We start from the raw sequence: 25,435 nt of genomic DNA on the forward strand, positions 1-25,435 counted from the left end.
ACAGCATTGCCGTTAGTAAGAAATTTAAATGGAGCTGAATTAACGGTGTTTCACGATTTCCTAACCTCCATGAGTAGCCTTGCCAATTAACAAATCGGCAAAATCAGAGATTAGGTTCTGGAAAGGTTAGGTCCCGGAACTTTGGGAAGAAGTCTTTTGCAGAGGGGCGCAAATTTCCAGATGGGATATTTTTGACTTACCTTTCGCCAAACGTATTGTGCATACAATCTCCACATCGACCACTCTGAAGATCACACGAATTTGAATGGCCATTGCAGGGACAAGGTATACACTTGCCCACCAGCTGATGCGACGTTGTATTCTCATAGATTCGCTTGTAGCCAAAGGAGCAAGATTCACATGATAAGCCCGTGTAGCCAGCCGGGCAGATGCACTGTTCGACTCGGCTGGAAGCCTGAGCTCCCAGCTCCATGCCACCGGAATAGATGACCGCCCGGTGCAAGGACGTTTCCACCTGATCGGTATGGAAAGCTGCCCGTATTAACAGTGCCTCGAGTGATACCAAAACAGAGAGGAATTGCGCTCTAGTGACTGTCTCACCATGATAGTCTCCGCCTTCAGTGCGACGTAGACGAGTTTTTATGTCCTTAATGTCCTGCGGGACATGATACCAGCCTGTTTCTTCGGACAAAATGACATTCAAATCGGCTTGCATGCTCTCAAATGATTCATCAGCATAGGCAATTTTCAGGCCATTTTTGCCAAAGAGTATAACATTGGGTCCAGTTGTGGGTTTGCCAGAAGTGTCTCCTCTCATCACCTCCCAGGAGAGTTGCAGTTGAAGCCGAGCTCCATAGCTGGTAAGGCGATTGCCCAGATAACCCAGCGGTGCTTGCCAATAGATGGCCTCCACTTCGTCTAGCTCATTGCCAAATATCAAGCGTTTCAGTTCCACATCGATGGCAATGGCGGTGGCTTGACTCCTTCGTATATCGGTAATATGCCAACCATTTAAAGTCTCAAAGGCAAGAGTTTGCAGTTGGAAACTATGACACGTCTCCGAGACTCCAGAGCACCAGCAGCTGGAGCAACCCAAAGGATTCTCCGTACTTAAGTCAAAGTAGCCTGGTGAGCATTGCGAGCATGTTTTACCCTCTACATGGGCCTTGCATTGACAGTTGTCGGAACACGATCCATCCGATGTAGGAACGGAACCCCTCTCATCGCATTCACAACGCTTGCAATTGTCTCCATAATAGCCAGGAGCACATTGCTCACACTGTTTGCCCTCGAATCCCTCCAAGCATTGGCAATTTCCACCTACAGGCGAACAGCTACCAGTCGATCTCTGTGGATTGCAAGAGCAGGGCAGGCATGGTTCGGTCAGAGGAGCACCTAACTCCCTATAATAGCCACTCTCACAGAATTCACAATCATTTCCTGCCGTATGATTACCACATCCTTGGCAAATGCCTTTTTCCAGAAATGAATCATACGTGCAGCTCTCTGCATGGCCATGGCATTGACATATCTCACACTCGCCACCCAAACAGTAGGGTCGATCCTGAAACAATGGACAACATTCCTCACACTGCAATCCGCAGGCATTATGTTGGCACTGACACCTTAATACACTCGATGATGCCACCTTCACTTCATCTGTGGCATTTGCATGTCCATGACAATCCAGACGAGCACTCACTCTCAACTGTTTTAGGGAATAGAAACTGCGTTTCTCCAATGACTGCGAGTCCAAAAGCCAATCCACACTATTATCCAAATTTGCCGTCGAATGCATACCCTGTAAACGTATTCTCATATAGCGAGCTGTGATGAATTTCTGCAATTCCGGTGTCTGTTCCATGGCTCCCGGACGATTCTTTAGCAGTGAGACATGAATTTCGCCATTCTCCAGTGGCAGGGGTTTCGAGAATTGTGTGGAGCATATGACTTCAGTGTCATTTTGAAAGAAATATTTGCCATTCTCGCCCGAAAGATTCCAGCGTCGTTTGCAGTCAGCATCGCTCAAGCCAAAATATTGCCAAGGTTCATAATTAATGCCATCCAGAGATTTCTCAAGTATCCAAGAGGCTGGACGTGGCGAATTGGCCGACTTCAGGGTGACAAAGAATATCTGATAGGTCTGCAAGAGAAGTAAGAAATATAAAGTTTAGTTTGAGGATTTAACTTAAGTCATCTCCTTATCATCATCAATTTGTTTGACTTCTTTTTTGATATATGTATGTATATAAATATTTTATCAGAAACGTTCATTTGCTTGTCTCTCCATTCTATAGCTACAGTTTGACATTCACTGTGGCAAAAATGCATTATAAATTATCTACGCACCCAAATGTCGCTGTTTCTGTCACTTTCCGCAATATGTTTCCATTTGGTTTTCTATCTCTTTGTATCGCTTACTACTAACCAAAAGCCAGGCCTAGAAAAATCAACATCTATATATAAAAAGCCGCCGTTTGTAAAGGCTTTAAAAACTACCAAAAACATTGCCATCGTCGCGTCATAAATTTTGCCGACTGTCAACCTCCCTCCCACAAAACGTCACTTCCCCTGCTGTTTGGACCATTACGCCCGGCAGCCAAACAGCTGACAAACGATATTTTTACACAAATACATATTTATCTATATTAGGTATGTATTGTGTGTGCGTGAGTGTGTGTGTGAAGTTGGAAAAATTGTTCAACACAAAAAAAAAAACAACCAAAATGCCAAAAACGTCTCGCATGCATCGAGATGTTGAAAATGTTGCGCCTATCGAAGATCGGTGATCAAAATGAACATTAAACTGGAGGTCTAGTGCGAAATTGAGACAATGCCAAAGTTTATATACCCTTGCATCTTGGCCATTTGGCAGTTTAGTCATAAAGACATGTCATAAAGTTATTTCAGCTTGTAATAGTTTTGTGTAACTAAAAATGTGAGAATACTTGAAAGTCAACCTTGACTTGTTAACTAAAACTAGTTTTCATGGCGGAGTGTGATGGATTTTCGTAATAATTATTTAGTAAAATATATGAACAGATTTTCAACTTTTCTGAAGTAAATTAAATTCTGGTGTTAATCCAAAAATCTTACGGATATATCATGTTTTATTTTTTATAAAAAGTGAATAGGTTCTAGAACTCCCTAGTTCTATCAAGTGAAACACAGTCATGTAGATGTGTAAACTTAAGTGTTACATCTACTCCGCATCATTTATTCGAGTTTTTATGGTACTTGAAAATTTTTTAGAAATTATGGATTGTCTTTGAACAAACCAAATACAGAGGACTCAAACTTCAATAATAAAATCTTTCTTGGTAACTCTGGTTTTAGCTCACGAGTCCGACTCCAGCATGAAGAAGTGATCAAATAGATGGGAGCCAACAAATCTCTTTATTACTAAATCTTATCCTGTTGCTGATGAAGTCCATATAAGATGGCTAGTACGGAACCTGGCTTTAACCAATTTCAATGTTTAAATCTTTGAAGTCTGTTTTCTAAAGATTCAAACCTGGGATTTACTTTGACTTTGACTTCTCCAGGGTGTTATCTGATCTTCTATACATCTTCTATACATAACGATAAGTATGATCCTCTATACATAACGATAAGTATGAAAACTTTTATTGAATGTCTAGTTAATTAGGTTTGACACTTGTTTTATGCACAGTCAATATGCACACTATACAATATATTTTCTGTATTGTCGAAAATAACAATTTTTCAGCAGAAAAAGAGAGATAAAACGCACCTTAAATTAAAAGGTATCAAGGGTTTTTATTTTATAAATTAATGATCCACAGGCAAATCTCTTTATTTTCCCTCGATTAACCACTAAATAATGCAAAATGTATATACATTTTTGATTTTTCAAATAATTATTGCCTTAGGAAAGTATTTTCTGAAATACAAAAAAAAAAGTTGTATATTTTTTTTGTACAAAAAATAATTTATTACATCTTTCTATTATAATCTTATTCCAAAATTGATCATGAATTTTTATTAGTTCTAGTTTTATAAAAGAGTGTTTTTAAAATAAAGTGTAAAACTATATTGAAGGCATTTTGCTTAGTTCACTATAATGTAAATATGAAAGTATGTGAAGAATTTATTTAATTAAGGGAATAAATTAACTAACTTTATGCATCTCGTAATTCTACCCTATCTTCATGGCCAACTCCACATTGCCATTTTGAGCAAGGGTATAAATAAATAGGAAAAGTCAATAAAAGGCATGCAATTGAATTTTGTCGACTTTGGCGACTTGTGTGAGGCGACTTAGGTGTGGCCAGGTGGATAATTGATTACGACGCAAACGTCTAGGCGCCATCTAAAAGAGATTTAAGTTTTTGTACATTATTTTTGCTTCACGAAAATGTCACGGCATATCAGCAGTCAGCAGAGGGATGAGGCTGTGGAAGAAGCCAGACAACTCTATCAAATTTCACAGCCACTTGTTTACCCCGAAATGTCTCTTAAGTAGTTAATAGCATCAACAGCAATTTTATTGAAAATGTTTTTTTTCCCCCGTTTTTCTAGTGTTTTTGCTTCTTTGCTGATTTAAACGAACTGATAAAACAAATAAATTACAAGAAGTCCAACTGAGCATGCGTACATGGTGCCTGGTATTCGATTACAGCAACTGTCAGGCTGATTAGATTAGAGGAAAATGTTTCATTGGGCAGGAAAATTGTGGCAAGTTGATTCAACTTTTGGGATAACCAATTGAAAATATTTGCCTTGCGGCAATTTGTCTACGGACTTTGATCAGGGAAATTTTAGATTGTTTATTTAAATCGGATTTAATCAAATTTTCGAAAGAGCTATCGGAGAAATATTGAATAAAAGTTGATGAAAGATATAGAGTGAGCAAAATGGTGTCATAAATTGCAGATGTACATATATAAGGATCATGCCGTATCGTAGAAACTTCCTCTTAATACTTATATGTATGTTGTCAGATCAGAGAACATAAAATAAATTTTAACGATAAACAATTGAAACTCCTCATAGAATAAGATCCTTATGTTTAAACAAGTTTCTTAAGCAAAAGGTTTTTTTTTACTTTTTTTGTAACTATTTTGCTTAATGAGAAATTCAGTTCATAATTTGAGTATTCCACATTTGTGACAAAATCATGAGATGAAAAATCCTTCTCATAATCTGTTTTTTAGCAAATAGGTTCAACACAGGATACAATAAATTGAAATACAAGTTGATGATATATATATATAGATTATGTTGTCGTTTTCTAAAACAACAATATCGTGGGGATGGATATTGGCTAAGGAATTTTCTTAAATTTATGATTATGTAACAATATTTTACAATTTGAGCAATACTCGCTAAATGTTTTCGATTGCAGTCTTGTAAATTTCATACACACACACACACACATAATGAATGGATGCAACTAGCCAATTGGCTAATAACTTACCCCCAGCAGTTACAGACTAAAGGTCTAGGCTGCAAAGGACGTTTACTTTTATAGCAAAAGGTGAATGTAAAAGGGATTTCTGAGCAAATAAATTGAGCCCCATGGGGTCGAAAAGGTCTTGGCTGCTTGTAGGGAATGTTTTCTTTTAATTAAAAGTCTTGGATTTGTTTGGATTAGACTAAGAAATTGCTAAAATGTTGTGCCAAAAAAGTCAATAAACTTAATTTTTGTAGCAAGAGAATATATATTTTAGGATACAAATCATCTTATTAGACATTGGTGTTCACTTAAGTCACTTTACTCATACCTTAACAGATAACTTATCGCTGATAACAAAATTATGTTGTCTCCATTAAATTGCAACCAGGCCTTGATCACAATCAACCCAAGCAAAAGGAACTCATGCTTCTGTGGCTTGGCTAGCTATGACTTCCTGCCTCTGCGAGGCATTTATAGAGCGAGAAAGAGAAACATGTTGCAGATAAGAAAAAGTAGTGGTGGGTAAGTGAGAGGTCTCCACCATCTCATGTACTTGGGAGGAGATGTGAGAATCTGTTTACAGATTTCGATCGAAGCCGCAAGGTAACATTTTGACGTTTTTATCAGACGATGGTCAAAACTGCCAATTGACAGCCAGAGACAACAAACAACAAACTTGTTTACACAGACACAGGGAGAATCTACAGATTGTATTTCTGATCAATACGTTTGTCTTACATTTCCACATTATATACATATCTGCATTTCTTTCGATTGCGAAAACCTGTTATAGCCATCCACCTAGCCAGTCAGTCAGATCAACTGTCAACTGATAACAACCAAATTAGACAACAAAATTGTTTGAAAAAAACACAAACATACAATTCGAGAGACAAGTTAATTGGGAATCATCATAGCGGTAAATTGAGTTATAGAAAAAAGTGACACATTGCATGTCATAAATTAGCCAAATTAACAAAATGAAATGAAATGTCGAACAAACTAGACGAAAGGCAAATGACTAAAAAAAGAAAATTTATTTTAATTTGGTATAGTTTTTTTTTTTTTGCAGGCGCAATTTCTATTTGGACCGTTCGTTCATTTGCACGTTCTTCAGATAAGACAATGAACCCAAAAAACATATGGCAGACATATTTTCCAAAAATTTTCTTTTTGGCCATAAAGAGTTCAATGCTCATGCCCAAGTAATGGAAAAGTTTTCATGTCTGCAGCAAGTTTTTATCTCTCTGAAATTGGCGCATTAATGCAGTCGAAAAGAAGAGAAAAAAGCCACAAAAAAAGAATTTACCAAGTTTTGTCTAACTTGTTTATGTGATTAAGATTTTTGCACAATAAAAAAAATAAGAAAAAGAATTAAAACATTTAAAATTTTAATTCAAGCGTGGCAATTGCTAAGGAATGTTGTTTGACTTGGTTTTCATTTTGCAACTGAATATGAAATAGTCATAAAGACATTTAACGGAGACTAACAGAGTTCCTATATAAATAGGTATATGTTAAAAAAATAATAGATAAACTTGTTTTTTAAGATAATTTTCCTATTATTAAATAATTTTAAAATATTAAATGAAGTATTTAAAATATCATAAATTTCAAAAAACCGTTTAACTTGTCTTCATCTAAAATTTGACTTTAATATTCTTACAATTTAACTTAAATAAATTATCTATTTAAACTCTGTCAAACATTGGGCCATTTAATTTAAATATCAACAAACTTGCCATACAAAAAATTCAAATTTTATTTCAATTCAAAGGCAACTCAGCTCAATTTAAATTCAGCTTCAACTAAAATTCAATTAAAAGTCAATTAAACTTTAAATTGAATTGAAATTCAAATTGATCCCATTGCATATGCACTTTGATACAAGTTGAATATGAATTGGTGTCAAAAATCGATTTGGTGTAGAAAAAAAGTTGATTTCATATAGTTTGCTGCATTTCTTGACAATGTTTTAACTTTGTAGCATACCTTTGGGAGTAATAGTTAAACAAAGAGACGATAATTAAAATACGGTTTCAGCTTAATCAATCCAAATGGCGATTTCTCACCTCGAACTACTTTAGTATTGATATCTAAGGTAGGTAAACAAATAAGTAGGATCAGTCTCCCTTCAAGCCATTTTTTACCACATGGATTCATTTTCATTTTATTGGCCTCCACCTTGACGACTTGTAACAGGAAATCAGCAACATGAAAAGAATTCAAGCAAGGCTTCAATCACGTTAAGTTTCCAACCGATAAACTTTACAGAAATTTATGCAAATTCCACTGGAACAGCAAATGCAACAACAGCAACATAAACTTTGAAACATTCTTTAATAGGCAAATTCGAAGAAAACTCCGAGAGAAAAAAAAACGTTGGGGATACAACAAAAAATAAAATACCTTAAATCACAGCCAAAACAAATAAATAAATTGACCATTAAAATAATTGCTGCGCCTAAAATGCGTCTCGAACGTGGCTTGTAACACGCTTTGGTTGTTGTTGTTGCTGCTGTTGCTGCTGTTGTTGCTGCCGTTGAATGTTGCAACAACTTGTCAAACATTTGAATTACAGTTACGTAAACTTGGTCTTTGCTTGCCCAAGAAGTCAATACTTTTTTTTGTTGTTCGTTTTTCTTTTATTTTTCTTGTAGCCAAATTTGGCCAAATTTAATGAAGCAATTAAATGGCTATAAAAAAAATGACAACAAGAAATAAACATTAAACATTGAAAATTGAAAACCAAACATATTTTTTAATTTGCTCAGATGTTTGCCGCCCAAAAAAAGTAATCGAAACTAAATATACATTGACAGAGATGGTCTGAAAGTTTTAACTGGTTAAATGAGTTTTTACAAATCCTCAGGTCAATAAACTAAAAAGATGATTTCAAAAAGTCTTTAGAAATCGAATCCATATGCTCCACGGTATATAAAGTCGTTGTAGTATCTATAAGATGGTGGTCCATTAGTTCTAACTAATGTAACCCTATCAAAAATATTCATTACGATGGCAGCTTTCAGTTTGAAAATGATTGATCTAAGACGATGAAAAATGACGAAAAAACGGTTGATATTTAAAATCATTAGTTTAGAAACTGATTTATCAAATCTGTTTATTAAAAACTTCTTATAAAACATATAAAGATACTGGTTACAATTTTGAACCAATCGTTCTAAAGTAAATTTGTATAAAATTTCTACTTATTTTTTTAAAGTAGAGCTTTGGTTAAATTTCTGTTAAAATATATGTTTATATCAACCCAATTATGATTCTTTTTAAGACAATATTATTCCATCCTTAATTGCATTGAGTATGTTTTTCCTGTTTAAAATTTGTTGAATCACTTAAATGCAGTTTGAGAATCACTGGTTCTCCCTAAGCTGCTCACATGATCGCAATTCTCAGAATGCTCGCTAGACTCTCAATTAGTCACGCGCGCCCCAAAAGTCATTGAAGCATAAATCTAGACATTGTTGTATGGTGACCGTACAGACAGACCAAGTGACGGACTGGCTCACTTTCTGGCTGACAGACTCACAAACTGTCTGACAGTTTTTAGCTGCGACTGTTGGCTGTTGGCTATAGTTCTGGCCGGACAGTATTGAAGTACCCGAGTCTCTGTGGTCGCCTTTTTCCATAAGAAAAATATTTTAAGCTGTCAAATCGTTGACACATGCCTGTCGTTTCCCCTCTCGTGTGTTGTTGGTTTGTTGCCTTTTTATTGTTGAAAATCACTCGATTTAGTCTAATTGTTAAAATCAACTCCCCAAAAAAAGACATGGAATTTTGTCGCCCATGAAAAGCGAACCAACACTAGACAACGTCAATGTCAAGTTTTCGTTAGAGGTCATAAATTTACGCTTGGTGTGGCAAAGATACATCTCGCTGTCTCTGTCTTTGCTCCAAATGTGTTTTTAAACATCTTGTGACAAATGTTTTAAATATTTTCAAACACACACAAACTAATTAGTGTGCATTGGGGAATTGGTAATGGGAATGGGAAATGATGGCAATGACTGTTAATTGAGTGTGACTTATGGCAGATGTGTGAAAATAGATATTAATGGGTAAAACCAAATCGAAAATCTTCTAATAAAGATACAAATGCCTCATTAAGAATGGTTTTCTAATAATAATTGTGTATTGAAATTGTGTGCTTAAGTCCTTGATTAGGCAAGACAATCATTTTCAATCGTAATTCTTTAATATTAGCTTGTGAATATTCTAGCAAATTATTTGTTAACTGATCAATACTAACAATAAGACGTTAATCAGTTAACCATAGGGTCCATGGTTGAAATGAAGGCCTTACAGGATGAAATTTATTATAGATTTTATGATCTATTTGATATAAGGCGGACAACTATTTAACATTTTTCATTTATTTATGAGTTTTTCGGTTTTGATTTTGTTAAAAGTTATTCTAATTCAATAATTAAAAACATCTTAATTGGCAGAGCAATGTTTGTCCTTTTTTAAGTTTTTCTATATTTCAAGATTTTTTAAATAACAATGTTGGTTTTTTTAAGGGTATAGGAAGACTTAAGGATAGTTTAGATTATTTCTCTAAGTCCGGAATGTAGCTCAAATGCAGGAGTACATATTAAGAAGATCCATATGATAGTTAGAATACTTCTTTGAGGTTTGAATGTTTTGTTGGTCTAGTTAATATTTTGCTTAATTGTCTTAAGAATCCTAATAAATATGAAATTTTATTTTATTTTATTGCGGCCGATATGCCGATTTGAATGTAGGAAATTCCTGAATCCATATCTCTTATTTCACTATCTGCGCCTCTTGATTGAACTTTATCTGAAGACTCGATGTAGACAGTGGAGATTAATTAGTAATTTAATCAATTGTGAGTCAGTTTACTTTCTCGAATGGGCAGTTGGGAACCTTAACTAGCCTGCAAATGCCTTTGCCTTATGCCTCTATTCCAGAGAGATCCCTTCAACGAAACAAATTTCTTAAGACGCCACTGCTTACCATAAATTGACAGGTAAGTTACATTGTTGCCGTATTCAAAACATTTCTCATTGAATTCCACAATTAAAATCAAACCTGGAGGCCACACAAATTGCATCAGTTTTCACTTCTTAAGGAAGTTTTTAAAAATTCAATAGAGTGCTAATAGTTTTTTTTTTTTTTTTGAGATAGTGTTAATTGGAGTTCCATAGCACGACCAGGCATCGATCCTTTCCAGACACATCCAATCAAGATCACCATCATCGTTGGCGTCGGCTTCGTCATCATTATCATCTTGATATTCAGATTGTGCGATACTTTCACCATCTTCCATCGTCTACTAAGTATGGCATATGGCAATTATGTGCTGAAAAATCATCTGTTTAACATCAGCCGACACAAAGTTGACATTTCAAGTGCAGTTTGCACTCAACGGAGAGCCACAGAGCCAAAGGCAAAACGAGGTGAAGAGTATATATTTTCAATGTTTTGGATATAATTCTTTCATTGCCAGATGCCGGAGGTAGAAGAGGCAAAAACTCAACGGACAAAGACTGCACTTAATTAAAGCAACGAGCGTCTGCACTGACTCGCCGAGATTTAAAATTAAAATGAAAACGAAAACTTATTTAGTCATCGAGCAATGAAGATTAAATACCCTTTATTTCTTATTTATAGAGGGCAGAAGCTAATTTCGAACTACTTTTTGTATTTCCCTTTTGAAAGATCATTCAAACAAATTTTGCACAAGAAATTTTTTAAGCAAGTTTTGAGCAATTAAACAAAGTTTTGAACACAAAAATGGGTTTTCAAAGGGTTTGCTTAAAGATTGTCATATTAAATTGAACTTTGACTTTGACATCATGAAATAATTTACAGAAATCTAAATTGAGCTTTTTTATTTTTAAAGAAAAGCCTATTACAAGGACTAAATTATCTCAAATATTTATGATTCGTAGAATCAATCGTCTCTTTTATAATAAACCCAAAATAAATTCAAAATCTAGTTTTCTAAGTATTTAAAAATGATCTTAAAAAAAAGTATATACCCATTTGTGAAAGAGTATGAAAATAATATTCTTTTTTGCATATGCCACAAGTATGGAAAGATTTATGACAACCTCGTGCAGAAAAAAATTAAAATGTTTATTAATAAACTTTAGACCAGGCAGGAAAGAAAGAAGCATTTTAATTGGTTCCGCCATTTTGTGTCAATTATTTCTTTTTATTATATTTTTTAATTATTTTGGACAGTGTCTAGTTTTAGCATAACCTTTTATGGCTTATGACTAACTTTATGTAAATGTCACAAAGTCTGAAAGTAAAACCAAAAATAAACCAAATTGTCACATGTTGAACTACATTTTTTGTTTTTTGGTCAGACAAGTTTTAAAAGGTTCCCATGTCATTCATATGGCCAGACGCCGTGAGGACGGGCCTATTTCAGCGACAACAAATCAAATGAACAGAGTGCAGAAGGATTGGCATGGAGATGAAATGGAAATGGTAGTGGGATCGGGAATGGGAATGGGATGCTGCCAGCCAGAGACATCAACGGCATGTGTCAAAATTTACACGCTCTCTTTACGCTGATTTGGTTGAGTGACGACGAGACTTATTCACAATATTTTTCCAGCAGAATTTTTTAGATGACATCGGTTTGATTTGCTGTCTTTTTTGGTGTTTTGTTTTTGTGCAAAAGTTGAGCAAAGTTTGAAATGAAATATTGATTTTTTATGGCATTTATGTATACATCCATTAATTTGGTTTTAATTTTACACATAAATGAATGACATGTTTGTAAACCTAAAGTGCCATTTTGATTATTTTCAAAATGTTCCAATAGTCTAAAGTTATAAAAATATTAAAACAAAAAGGTTTGTGTTTATGCCGGATTAATGTCAATCGTAAGCAGTTTGCCTGAAGAGATATTTTTTTAAAAACCACTAAGCTTAATCATGAGCAGATTTTGCTTAAGAACTGCAATGGCTATACCATAGCTTCAACGCTAAAACAAGTTAGGAATTTCAACTAAATACAGGGAAAAAAGAGTGGCAAAACATGAAGTCTAATTTACATAGTCTACAAATTTCCAAATAAAATACGTCTTTAATTTTCGTTTTCGAACATATTTTTCCATCATTAATACCCGGAAATCTTAACTTACATTTCGCTCAAGAGAAAGTCCCTACCTACATGAGTATAACATCATAGGTAAAACGATATGTCTTAATCAAAACTCCATCAAATTGAATTTATGTTTGCCATTTTGAGCATTAGAATTTGAATAGTCGATGAACCAGTTTGCCATTGGCATAGCTCTCATATTTCATATAATCCCTTGCCAGCCCCTTCCCCTCAGCCATCAACCATCTCTTGGCCAGCCCAAGATGGATCAAAATGGGAAACTCTGGTGTGTTAAATCGCTTGTAAATGACTGACAAGTCAGCGGCTTAATTACAAACTGGATCACAGCTCATCTGTCAAAAGAGCTTAGAGCCCATTTATGGATGAGAAGGATGCTAGAGAGATGACTCGAAGAAAAAAAAAAAACATATAAAACTCACCTGCTTAAGATCCAATGTGATGGTGACATATTCAAATTGTCGGCCACCCTGCAGTGTTGGTGATTGCCACCAGCTTTCATCGTAGCTGGAACCAGATGAGATTAGCGACTCAATGGGACGCTGTTTGCTGCGATCCGATGAGTGGGCATTACAGGTGCCACACTGTTTGGCCCAATTGGGATGGGGATAGGCATCGACCAGTTTGCAATACTCTTCGGCACCGTTTTGGCCACAGGTGGCATTAACAGTGATCGTGGCACGTGACACTACATTAAAGAGTTGCGGATACAAGCCAGGAGAGTTCGATGGACTGCCAATGCCATTGCCATCATCTGCCTGTTGGCTATTAAGTAGACGAAGAGCTGTAAATTAAAACAAATAAACATCCATCAATCAGTTATTAAGAAATCGTAATTATGTTAACTCTTTTGTTTGCAAAGGTTCAACCATTTTTTTGACAGTTTTTCCCATGCCAAGAGCAACTTTCAAGCACCATAAATCACTTTAAAATGAAAAATCAAGCAGCTGTTTTTCTTTCAGAGTTTTTTTTTTTTTGCATGTGAATTATTGATTTGGCAATTGCTATTTGAGGGCGGCGGGGGAGGGTTCACATGAAAAATGTATCTCATGGATAGACCATACAAGGCAACTTTCGAGATAAACTTTATCGCTTGACCAGCAGCAGCAACAACACCAGCTGGGCAGACACACAGACAGACAGATAGACAGACCGACAGACATATCGACCTGGTATGCAATTTGCATGTTTGTTAGCTGCAAAATTGCTGCAGTTTTTGCTGCTGTTTCACTTGGCAATTGTCAATAGAAAAGTTGTTGCATTTGTTTTGCCAACAAAAAAGACAAAACAACAAATTGTTTGAAATTCCTTTAAAATTTGCAAGAATGAAACTTGCAGAATGAGAAAACTTTTCCTTGATTGCTTGGCCAAAGTTTTTCAAGACAAATATATATATTTTTAGCCCACTTTTCATTTTCTTTATCAAACACTTAACAGCATGATATAATTTCACATTCAGCATTTTCTTTTTTACCTTTTTCTCCCTTTTTTTTGGCGGCACATTTCAGTTGGCCAATTCAATTTGTCAAATATATTTAATCAGCAAAACTTTTCTCACTTAAACTGTCAGCGATGGAGTCTATGGAAAAACATGAATTCATATTTGAAAAGGCGCATGAATATTTCAACGGGATGGAAAAAGGGGCCAATATAGAGGGGGCGGCGGTAGAGGGGGCTGTTACCCAAGACTAGGCATGACTTCAGAAAATGTTTTTCGGTTGTCGATTGCATTTGCTGCCAGTCAGCCAACGTGTTGAAATGGCCACCTCCAAAAAGACCCTCTGTCTCTCTCTCTCTCTCTCTCTCTCTCTCTTTCTATCTCTCTTTATGTGCAGCCTCTTAACATATTTTTGGCTACCGCAAATTTGTCATTTGTCAAAACATTTAAACGCCATTTGGACCAAGGCAAGTTGGCTCTCAAGTTGGGCGGCAATTTTGACAGCTGCCGATAAATTTTATTTGTATCTTTTTATTTTCCTCTCTCTCTCTCCCTCTCTTTCTTAGCCACAAGCCGCTTTTAACACTTTTGTCTTGAACTCTGGCCCAGGGCAATATTTCGTCTTCTTCTAAGTGGCTTTCTAGACATTTGTTTAGATCGCTTTTTGAATAATTATTAACCTTCAGTTTTTGGAGTTTTCACTATCCGTTTTGTACATACATTTTTAAAGCTGTACAATATTTTTATATTTTTTTGTATTGTTTTTCTTTATTCAGAGTTTAGAGTGAAAGTGATTGGATGATAATTTGTATAGCTTTATGGCATTGCGTGTCTTCTGTCAATTATTGATGACTTTAATGGTCGCCAGTTGCCAGTTTAGGGAGTTTCCTTTCTTATTTTCGTTTCTTTCTTTTGTGTGAAAGAAAATTGTTTTAGGTGTAAGGTTAAGTAAGGAATATTGAATGACTTAAGCATTTTTTAAGTGCCATAAGCACACACTCAAGTAGTTGCCATTATCTCTTAAGAGATTGTGGGAAGTTTCGATCATTAATTGGTTTACTTTGCATTTGTTGAAAGTGAGAAAATATCTTTTAAATGAATGCTTTTAGTATTATTTAAGCAGTTAAATTAATTACCCAAATTTTAGTTTCTATAGTTTATCAAGATTTAGTGATCAATTTTTCACAGTTTTTAAATATACATAAAGAATATTTCTTTAAAATTTATTTATAGATTGACAATATTCTTCCTCTCATAATAGTAAAAATAATTGAGCTCAAATCTATCAGAAACCGTTCTATATATCCAATAAAAGGAATAAGAGTAGAGTCAAATTTAAAATAAAATCAAATTTTAAACTTTACTAAAAAAATTAACGATTATTAGGATTTCAAAAGGTAATTTAAAGCTAGTATGCAGAAATGGAAATGAAATACTTTTTGTTTTAAATTTTTCTCATTTAAGTTAAATATTTTGTTTATAAATTTTCTCATTTAAGTGCAAAAATTCAGGTATTTTGTTTTTAAATTTTGTCATTCAAAATTTAAGGAAAAGTATTAAAGAATTTGTAAAAAAATATACTGATATTTTCGCTGAATATTTCATCTCTTAAATTTGATGACCAATTCTTTTGAATCAACGCCCTCCAAAAAAAAAAAAAAAATTTGATTACATTCCATTAAGAAACCCTATGGCAATTTTTGTGTGAGTCTCCTGCCCAAAATATAAATATTCCATTAATTTTAAGAGTGTGTTTTTATACCCTTGCAGAGGGTATTATAAAATTGGTCAGATGTTTGTAACGCACAGAAGGAGACGTTTCCGACCCCATAAAGTATATATATTCTTGATCAGCATGAGAAGCTAAGTCGATATAGCCATGTCCGTCTGTCCGTCTGACCGTCTGTCCGTCTGTCCGTCGGTGCGTACGCGTTTTACTCAGCCATCTTAAGAGCTATCGGGATGAAATTTTTTTTGGGAGCTTTTTTTTACCCGGGTGAGATAAAGTATGAAAATCTTTGGGATCGGACCACTATATCATATAGCTCTAGAAGAAACATTTTTGCAAAAATTGGAGTATCCCCATGAAATTTACCAATATGATAGTAATAGATATAAAATCTCAGATCCCAAAATTTGAATCTGATCCGATAAATAGAACACAAGTTACAGTCAATATAAATCGGTTCAAACGCTGCCGGCAGCGCTGCTTGCTGCCTACTACTGCCATCATCAAATCAACAGAGCACACGCATACACACACAACCGCAACGCTACATGAACTGTATGTGTATGCGTGCCGTGCTTTGCTTAGAAAATGATGGAAGAAGAAAAACTTGTGGTAAAAAGAGAAATAATATTTTGTTTGTGTATTGATGAATTGAGTTGCAGGGAAAGAAATTTCAAAAAGGAAAAATATTATTGCCAAGTATACTGCAAGGGTATATAAACTTCGGCATAGCCGAGTTAGCTTCTTTGATATTTTTTTTTGTCTTATGCCTTGTGCCCCTTCGCCCCTTTTTCAGTGCTTCCTTTTATCGATCTCAACTCTTTTGTTGTCGCCATTTTTTGTAATTGAGCCGTTTGCAAAAGCTTCCCAAGTGAAGTCTATTGATATGAACCCCGTCACGGCACTTGATGCCACTCTCCAGAGTCTCCTTTCAGTCATCCTGGCATTCATCCTCCGTTTGCGGTAGCTGTCGAGATGCATAAACTTTGCTTTCGTCATGCTGCGCGCCGTCAATTGGGATTCCATCATCGTCGTCGTCGTCGCCATCATCATCGTGTTGGGTTATTTTTTATGCTCGTTCCACGTATTATAACAAATTTTTTTTTTAATATGCATGTCTGCTACTTTTTTTGGCTACTGAAAATTTAAATTAAGTTATGCAAAACGAGTGGAGGCGAAAATTGATTCTTGTGAGAGGGAGAAATTCTTTTGGTTAGTTAGCAGGGAAGGAACAGGAAGTCGAAAATAACTAGAGATAACTATGTACTTTGGAAATCAGGTTGTCTATTCGTAACCCACAATCGAGGAACAACTGAAACGACTTAATAAGACGATGCTACACGTACTCTATAATTTTCAACTCACAAGTTTCTTTCTTGCTCTCTCTATGGTTGGGGTTTGTATGCAAACAGCTGCCAAGACCAAAAATAGTGAAAAATATTTTTGTATTTTTATATGGTCTCTGGGTCTCTGGACTGCTGGTGATGTTGCTGCTGCTTGCTGCTTGTCGATGATATGAATGAAATGCAGAAAACAGTAAAATGCTTTCAACTTCATGGAGTCTTTCAACTCCATCTCCAACTCCTTGGACTCATCGACTGTGCGTGTGCCCATAATGGTTCGTAATTAATCAAGAAATAACTGGATAGAAGGGGAAGAAGGTGGTAAAAAGAAAACAGAAACATACAAGAACTGAGGCCAAAGAAATGCCATATGCACTTTTATGGATCGTTACGAATAGCTTATTTAGCATCCAAGATTCGCTTTTGGTAGTTTTTCTAAATTAGATGCTGATATATACATATGTTTCTATTGAATTAAAGTAAATTAAGGAGTTTAAAAATGACTTTGATATCTCTAGGGATCCAGTGGTATTTTGTAGAAGCAATAGCAGGTTCATATACGAATTGCTTTTATGAAAATCTTAAGAAGTATTTATAGTTTACCATCTAGGATGAAAAAACAAGAACAATTAAACAAAATATTATATAATTATATCGCTTATAAGAGATTTTAGGCATTTTTCGACCATTGCAATATATTGCCCCAAATAAAAAATGTTAAAGTGATGATTTTATTGATTAGTTTGACTAGTCTTATTAAATTTAGATTCGGATGGCTTTGGATTTAACAGAGTTTTTTGAAAGATTTTAGAAAAATTGTGTTTGAATTTCTTATCCAAATATATATTAATCTATCTGAGAAGTCTGAAAGACGTGATAATTGAGCTTCTCAAATATACAAAAGGGAAAAGTAGGTTCTAGACAAGTGAATGTTAGGAAAAGTATGAATAAAAAAAAGAGAATTGAATCACTAACCTATGTTTAAAGTATTTTTTTATTATTTTAAAACTGGTAAGATGAACTAAGATCTAACTAAGATCACTATCTGATTTGACATACATATATCTTTGTATGCATCTAAAGCAATGAGAAGATGATACTAAATATACTGGTGAAACGTGGACAAAGATTGAAGAAACGAATGAACCTTTGAGTCTTAGTTATCTCAGGCAAGGAGCAGTCAAAAATTAGGCAAACATTTTTTAGAAAAACTTAAAAAAAGATTTTAAAAAAGGGCGACTGGTAATACATACTATGTATGTACACAGTTCTTAAAATTCCCAAATAAACACAAATAGTTGTATAATTTCAGATTTAACAGATTTATTTTGATCAATATTAAATGACTAACTTTTATTCCAAAAGTTACCGAAATATATCACATCATAACACAAGAACTTTGTCCATAATTTTCTCATATTATATCAGAGCTAAAGCGACAATGGACAATCTCACATGACCACATGGAGAAGTTTGCGAGACAAACGCAAAGAGAAAGAAGTGTTCAAATCAAACATCCGCATTGAGCTCACACATCGAAACGGAGGAAAAAGGGCCTTTTCTTTACAAAAAAAAAAAATGCAACGTGACGAGAACCTAGAACTTGGAACTTTTCCTAAGGTGACACAGGCAGCCTAAACAGGGGGGAAAAAGAACACAAAGTTGTTTACGATGCCTTCTCCGATGGGCGGGCACTTGAAAAATTAATGTACCCGCTCCTTCGTGTTGTATTTGGTTTTTGGTTTGGGGAAAAATGCATAGACAAATGTCAAATATTTATTGAAAATAAACAAAACTTGGCAAACAAATAAACAAACTGACAAACAAGACAACGACTGACAGACGGACGAACGGACGGACGTACGGACACACGGCATTTCCAAGAAAAGAAATAAAATAAAGGAAAGAGAAGATGGAGATGGAGTAAAGAAGAACAACATTGGACATCAAACTGACCAGAACTGAGGATGTTTGGACATGCATCAGTATGGTGCATGGCGTTGCGTTAAAAGCCGGAGCCGAAGAGCTTGGGAAATGCTGAACGGGTTAAGATTGGTTGAGCCAAGTGGTTGGCTGGTAGGCTAGATGGCTGGTAGGCTGGAAGGTGGGTGCTTCAAAAGCCGCTAACCGATTGTCCAACCAACCGAACTGGACAGACGAAAAAAAAAAACAGTGAGAATAACACATGCCATGTCCCCCAACCATCCAACTAACTAAACCAAGATGATGTCTTCCCTGTTGGAACTACCGGCGTTTGTGACGTGTTCAAGTGGCACCCAACTCCCAGGTCCAGTGCCAGTTCGCATACGATTCCCAATCCACAATCCACATCCACATCCAAGACCAAGTCCAACTCTCTCAGGCTTCATGTTCAAGTTGTGTTTTAGAAAAATATTTATACATGCCTGCACGATGATGATAATGATGACGATGGACCGATGCTCGATGCTTGATGGTCGATGACTTTGTTGGGTTATGCAAGTAATGCTTGATTTGGTATTTGAAGACTGGTAGCTGCCTGCAAGTTGACTGCCTGTTGGCCACTTGGCGTTTGTTTTTCGATGACTCACACCACTATCGCATCATCGCACCGCAACGAATCTGAATTCCAAAAAGAAGTGTGGGTGAAGCAGAAAGAGGAAGTGAGAAGTAAGTTGAAGTTCGGAGTTGGCAGACAGCGACACTAATTCAAGTGGCAAACGCATTGGGTGGCTAACACACACAGTTATGGTATTTATTATGAGATCGAAATGATCAAGATGAAATGGAAAAGGTTTCTTAGAACAGAACAACGAAACCTAAGCAAATACCACAAGAAAATCAATTCTGTATGGTAATGAATGAGAAGAAGAAGGTGAATTTTGTCTTTTTATCTTAGAAGAGTGCGAATTGAAACTCTAAAAACAGTTCATAACACCTTAAGACGTAAAGGATAGAGTTTGACGTAAAGCAGGAGATCTTTGCCCCAATCTGTCTTATGATACAACAGAAAACTCTTGTGGCTAGGCTAAGATCTATTTATTGTGGTAGTAGATTGACTTTCATTTAGTTGTTTCATTTAAAAAAAAGCAAAAAGAATTTATCGCTATCAAGCTTCGTTTCATCAATGTCTTATATGGACTGAAGTCTATTAAATGGGGTTTCAGGTTATAAAAACTTTTATATTCCAAGTACTTGCCCTTCTAATCATCAAAATGTTAGATCAAAGATGAATGTGACTGCTAAAAAATTAAGTATGTAAGTCATCATGTGTTCTTTGGTATATGCTGCACATTATATGCTGAAATGGTTACAATTAATAAAACCCTGAACCTATAGAAAAAGTTGTGCATTAAATTGGTTTGAAAAGTTAAATTTTCCATAAAAATTATCACTGCAAACTTCATCTTCCCGTAGGTAAGCCCTAAATTCATCATGTTTACCCTAGTTTTGCTTAGGAAACGGAAAATAGGTTGCGAAATTTAGCTATGTTTTGGCTTGGCCAATTGTGTATACTTTTCTTTCCTCTTAAAACATATAATTTGTATTAGCCAATTGCTCACATCATAACCAATTCAATAATCCTCAAATAGACATAAGACTTTTATAAGCAGCTTAACAGTTTATTGGCCATTCAAATGAATTGCTAATCTTGAATTTCTTTTTACGAAAAACTCAAGTGGATTGTGGCTAGTTCCATAGTAAAATATAAATCGTTAATTGCTAATCAAAGAGCAACATTTTTGTTTTCTGACAATTAGAAAACTGGTTAGATGACTTTAACTAACAATTCGTATTCATTTCCAGGCGACAGACAAGGCGATAAAAATTTGTAGTCAAAATTGATGGAAATGACTTGAAGGAGATGCAGATGCAGAAGGTGAAGGAGAGAAGTACATATATAGAGATATATATCATCAACTGGCGTCAAGCGACATGCAACGTAAACAAGCCAATTAATGCAATTTCTTTAATATAAAGACAATTAAACGAAATGCCACAGACAAAAGGAGAAAAATCATTTATGTACATAGATACAAATTCAGCCAGGAGACGAAAAAAATTGACAGTGGCAGCGGCGCCATCAAATATTTTTAAAAGTGGCGCCTAAAAGTGATCGTGGGTTAACCTGGTCGGCGCCTTTATAACAACCAAAACTAACACGCTTACGGACTTGCCACAACATCGAAAACTACACAACTCTGGCGTTACGTGCTAATTAAATAGTTTACAAGTCAACTTGATTGCCTCCTTCTGTATGCATTGCATCCACTCCTACTGCAACTCCTTCTCTCTCTTACTCTAGTATTTACTTTGTGGGGGGGTTAAACCAAAAAGAAAAAAAGATTTATTGAAGTTTATTTGACTTTATTTTATAAACTTGTCGGACGAGGGAAATAATTTGTTTATGGCCAGATGATCGCTTGGTATTAAATGGCCAGTTGATGACCGGCAAACCCAGTTTAATGCCCATAAACATTGACCGGAGTCGTAAATGGTAATGGTTTCATAGTGTCTTTTGCAATTATCCAATGGATTGAGTTGCATTTGAGTGGGCACTGAAGAAATTCCTTAACACAGTCAACTTCCTTTCAGTTGTATTGTTGTTGTTCTGCATGCCCCATCTACAACTTAATCTCCACATGTCTAGACCATGTCCATGTTGGCGACAAACGTGCCAGTTGTCCTCCCCCCCTTTTTAGTCACAATGACTCAGAGTATATAAATTTAATTATGACATTATTATGCGACTCTCGCAGAATGCATAAGAAAATAAACAGTCAGACGAAGTTATTAATAAAAACTGACAGCTTTTTGACAAATTAACAGGCAAAATCAAGTCGCAACACAAAACCAAAAAAAAGTGTGGGCGACTCGTGTCTCCTTTGGCTTTGCTCTTGCGGCTTTAGATATCCGATATCACAAAGCTCACCCAAAAAACTCACTCAGACGTAACAAATGTGAGATCCAAAAACGAGACCCCAACGAAGCTTTAAAAGTTAACTTCCATCATATTGAAGTTTCTATACCCTAAGTAAATTAGTTCAAACAAAATCGAATACTTGTAAAATTAATTGTAATTCGGACATAGCATTTTAGGAACCCCTATAAAGTGATTAACAGGTTATGATCAATTCTATAGCTAGGCATTAGTAATGTGTTTCAGTACTTGAGTCCGTGCCAAATGGAGCCAGTTTTAGGTAAATACAAATTAGTCCTAATTTTTTTGATCTTCAAACAATTTGTGGACTTTCTTACCTCCATGAGCGTTTTTAGTTCTCAGAGCATCTATTGCACCTAAGTATTATCCTTTTTGTTGTAAAACACATCTTCTTTTGTGTCACTAACATTTAGTCTTAATTCTAAGATAGTTCATCACTTCCTACAAGAAAAAGTCATTTTCAAAAATTCTTATTGATTAATGGTACTGTAGTGAGAAAAAGGCAATGCACAGCTCTAATCTCTAATAATTTAGGTTTTGTAACATTTTGCCAACTGCAATTAATGAATGAAAATGATCCATTTGATTGATTGTTTTGATTTTACGTTTGAAAACAAACATGTTTTAATAACTAATAGTTAGGTTTGTTTATGCCTTCAGAAACTTATTGAATACTTTATGTTCTGGAGACTTTTTGACCACCAAAAATCAACTAAAAAGTATAGTTTTTATGTTTGGAATTAAGTTAGTTTCACTCGATGAGTCCTGGAAGATTTATTTAGCCTCTCCATATGCCAGATATCGCCTTAAGTTATCATGAAAAGAATTGATTTTAAATTCTTTAAGAAAATTAACCAATTCTCAGCAGCCTATGCATTTTGAACTATTTAAAGAAGTATTGTATTCTGTATTTTGTAGATACACAACAAATAAATATAGTTTCATATAAGAAATTACTTTGGCCATCTACTATGAGTGTAGGATCTGGGACGGAGCATATAAAGGAATTACTAAGCAAGATTAGCCCTTCAAATAGCAATAGTTAAAAAGAATGACTATCGCTAGAATATAGGATATAGAATTGTAGATCTAAGAGGTTGAGAAGCTATCAGAATGAAAAACATAATTACCTCTATTAACATCATTAATTGCAATTATAAAGACCCCCTCTTATTGTTCAGATGTCACCAACTTCAACTCTAAACCAATATGCCCCATTTTCGCCAAGTATTTCCACTTCCAAGTCATTCAACGGCATTACACAAAAAAAAATAATTCCTTGGTTTGGCGCATGTGCAGCATTCCCATTACAGTGTTGGTTAACGTGGCCAAGATAAATGTTTGCTCACAGCTGAACGCAAATGCATTTCAAGTGATTGGCAAACATTATGAGATAATGCCTCATATATTACCCGTTAATACCTAAATGGACAATTCAACGCCTTTTCATGCACTTTACAAGGCAAATGATTGCAAGTATTCGATAAGAGAGCTCTTTTTTTTATGTTTCTCACATAAGTTTGGTTCATAAATCGTGATAATTATCAGCAACAGACAACAAGTGCATTTCGTGATTTCGTGGCGCTTATTAAATTATTAAAAAGTGTTTTTTTTTCGTTTTTCTTAAATTTTTTTTGTTTCTCTGTCAGTAGCTTACACAATTTCGTTGATCGGAGATTAGATAAGAAAAACAGTTGCCAGCTTTTAGCACTTAAGAGCCGAAAACGTGATGGTTAATTAAACGAATGGTGAACGTAGCGGTAACTTGTCTTAACTCTTTCAGGTGGTAGGTTATCGAGCTCTTTCTCAGCCAGAACGTGGGCATCTTTTGACAAAATGTGATTGAGATTAAAGATAAACGTAACATATCGACACCTCAATCACCTATTTTCCCATGGCATTGTTATACCAAAAAGTATTATCTAACTTTTTTTGGTTTTTCTAATTAGTTTTGGTTTTAAATTTACCTCAGATTTTGGGTTTTGTTTTAAGATGGAAACAACAATCTTTACATGCCTATATATAAACCATATTTAAGCAATGACAAACGACTAATGAATTACGAATTTAAATACCACTCTTTATTATAATTGTATTGCATTTGTTTATGACCAAGTCTTGTAGCCCAAAACTCAAATAAAACAAACTTATTTACTTGTTATATTTAGCAAAATGCCGTCATAATCTTTTGACTGAGTTTTGCGGTTGCGTTTTATTGATGATTGTGTTCTCATTAGCTCATAACTGACTTTTGTTTGAAATATTTTTGCACATTTGTTATGCAAAAACACTTTCAAGGATGTTTGCCGCCGCCTCATAAGCCGAAACCGCAAAATAATTACGACTGACATTCTACAAAAATGAAAATGTTATTTCAAAATGAGTGTTAATTAATGAAATGTCAAAAAAAAGCAGAAAAAAAGAAAACAAAAACTGGTTTGCAACATAAACCCAAATAGCCTTCAATGCGTATTAATTAAGCAATTTGTCAAGCGTCAACTTTGAAGTATTTCTGATCCCTCCCGATATTCCTGATCGGTTTGCATGTAGCGTGTCAATTTCACATTGATTGCCATTCGCCTGAGGCCTCAGGCACGAACATTCGGTTATTTATTTAGAACACTAATCAATGGCAGTGCCAAATGTTTCAATTCGAAATGCCGCAAAACGATTTCGAAAGGAAAGAAGGCACAAGCAGCAGCAGCAGCAACTACGTTAAGAGTTGTCAGAGATCAGATCAGATCAACGACCAACGGCAGACGACAGCTAAGAGAGAAGAAAAACTTCAACTCAAACCTGATCCCCATCGGACCTCAAAGAGGTTCTCAACGCGTGTCTGGGGACAATTTGTTTCCTTGATGCTTGGCATTTTAATAAGAAAATTGTATGGAAATCTTCTCACAGCATAATTTTCCAGTGTCCCAACACTGATAACGAGCGAGAGAGTGTGTGAGAGAGGGAAAATCAAATGTTGGGCTAAAAAAAAAGAAAATCTTTCAACTTTTTTTTTCCTTTTATGCGTGACTCATGTCTGGAGGCACGTTTCAGCAGCTGGCGGTTTGTCTATTATTTCCAGTGTCTGAGCATTTGTCTGGGGGTATCTGTTGATGGATGCGCCACACTGTCTGTCGTCGTGTCCATATTCAAAATAGACTGGCGAAAACTTGTCGTCAATTGTCGGCACATTTGTAAAATGGCTAAAAGCAGGGATTGAAAATGCTATGCTACGTCGGAGTTTTTTTTTTTGCTCCCGCTACTGCTCTGATTTCGAAGTGCTACGTAGCATAGCAGAGAGCACAAACGAAAAACGATTGCTCTTCTGCTCTGCTCCGTAGCATACATCGTCGGAGCACAGAGCAATAGCAAGAGCAAAAAATTTTCGATACGCTATTTGTAGTTGTAGCAATAGCACAAGCATTAAAAGCGAGATGAGAGCGGAGCAAACAAAATAAATTTTTGTGCTACTGCTACGGAGCATTTCCTTTTCTGTTGCTCTCGTAGC

At 35.4% G+C, this 25,435-nt stretch overlaps 1 protein-coding gene across 2 annotated transcripts in view; it reads right to left on the reverse strand.

The window, feature by feature from the left end:
- Positions 1 to 25,435, reverse strand: part of LOC6642713 (laminin subunit alpha-1) — a 94,007-nt gene that overhangs the window by 58,324 nt on the left and 10,248 nt on the right. For both annotated transcript variants that reach the window (XM_047010494.1, XM_047010495.1), the window contains exons 2-3: positions 12,925 to 13,286; positions 201 to 2,104 (exon numbers count right to left, since the gene is read on the reverse strand). In XM_047010494.1, coding sequence (XP_046866450.1) covers positions 201 to 2,104; positions 12,925 to 13,286 — 2,266 coding nt within the window. The remainder of the gene's footprint in view (positions 1 to 200; positions 2,105 to 12,924; positions 13,287 to 25,435) is intronic.

Source organism: Drosophila willistoni (genome assembly GCF_018902025.1).
Source record: "Drosophila willistoni isolate 14030-0811.24 chromosome 2R unlocalized genomic scaffold, UCI_dwil_1.1 Seg167, whole genome shotgun sequence".
Classification (NCBI taxonomy): Eukaryota; Metazoa; Arthropoda; class Insecta; order Diptera; family Drosophilidae; genus Drosophila; species Drosophila willistoni.